Raw genomic sequence first — 1,311 nt, forward strand, 5'->3', positions numbered from 1 at the left:
GTACGTGATGGTTGGGACCGTTTGATTCTTGTTTGAAGTTAATTCAAACAAACCTCTTGCCATGTATCATTTCTACAATCGTTAACGTCCATTGAAAAGGCTCGGAGATAACAGAAGATAGTCTCGTGACTTACCGAAGAGACAATACAAATTTGATACAACTGTCATTGCCAAACATTTAAAGTAGTAGACAGTAACTTTTTAAACTTTTTAAAGTGCAAGAAGTATCACATAGCAACATATAAGTGCATTTACTTCATAAAAGAAGCTTCAAACAGTTTGACAAAAACAGATAAGAATGGCATGAACAAAGGGAGACCTATACCCAGCAATGTGTTACCTATGATGATGATGATGACGACCAATCATTGTCCGTAAAACAACCGGGCCAAACTTAAATAAAAAATAAAAGCCCCTTAATAACAATACCCGGTTCCGCCCGATCCCGCCTTCCTTTGCTTGTTTGTTAGAAGCTCCTTAAATCGAATCCCGAACCCCGAAGTGAGTGCTCTTAGTGAACATTGCTAAAGAAGAGCTTTGGATTTAGGATTGGTAGACTCCCACACGGCATCGCATGGTCAACCAGGTATACATATTGTGTTAATCATCATCAGTGGATTAATTTAGATCCGCTTCACTGCCTACCGCGTTGGTGCAGTACCAATTTTAAATCGCCTTATATGTCGCCTCAGCAAAGCAGTTAAAACTTACGCTCGTGTTACCCACCTACAGTCTACTTAAAAAAAAACACTTTGTAGGTTTTGTTTTGTCTTTCTTTGTTTTATTCAGTGTCACAACTTGCTTTTCTAATTAGTTTTACAAATATTAAAAATAATATAAAAATTAAACAGTTGTCATTTGGAATTTTGGATGGTCTAATATGCTTGTACAAAGACCAAAGTTAAGTAAACCGGAACGTTGATAAATTCAAGTTTATTTTCTGTGGCAGTATTTAACATCTGTGCCAATGGCAACATTGGCAATTAAACTATCATCTGTCAAAAATTAAACGCAAATCGCCACAATTTTCAGGCTTCTTCATATTTACAAAAAAAATAGTTACTTGAAACATGACGATTGTGTTACAAACGCAAATCACCGTTAGTGCCACAAGATAGTGTAACTGATCTGCACGGAAATTGACGACATGTATTGTTTGCAATGGCTAATACCCGTGCTTCTAATACCGAAGCCCGTGAACCCGGCTTTAGTGAACACTCATGTTATGTTCATGGTGTTATATTTAATAGGGTTTTTCCTCGAAAGGAAGCCGTGTACCGTATGCAGTGTAGTCTTCCTTGCAGCAGTTAT

At 37.3% G+C, this 1,311-nt stretch overlaps 1 protein-coding gene across 1 annotated transcript; it reads left to right on the forward strand.

Moving 5' to 3' along the window:
• Positions 1-947: 947 nt before the first annotated feature.
• LOC113506340 (bladder cancer-associated protein) lies at positions 948-1,307 on the forward strand (the record flags this gene model as incomplete). Its single annotated transcript, XM_026889186.1, has 1 exon — positions 948-1,307. A coding segment is annotated over exon 1 (160 nt), but the record flags the coding sequence as incomplete, so codon positions are not given.
• Positions 1,308-1,311: the final 4 nt, after the last annotated feature.

The sequence above is a fragment of the Trichoplusia ni genome (assembly GCF_003590095.1).
Source record: "Trichoplusia ni isolate ovarian cell line Hi5 chromosome 10 unlocalized genomic scaffold, tn1 tig00003971_group9, whole genome shotgun sequence".
Lineage (NCBI taxonomy): Eukaryota > Metazoa > Arthropoda > Insecta > Lepidoptera > Noctuidae > Trichoplusia > Trichoplusia ni.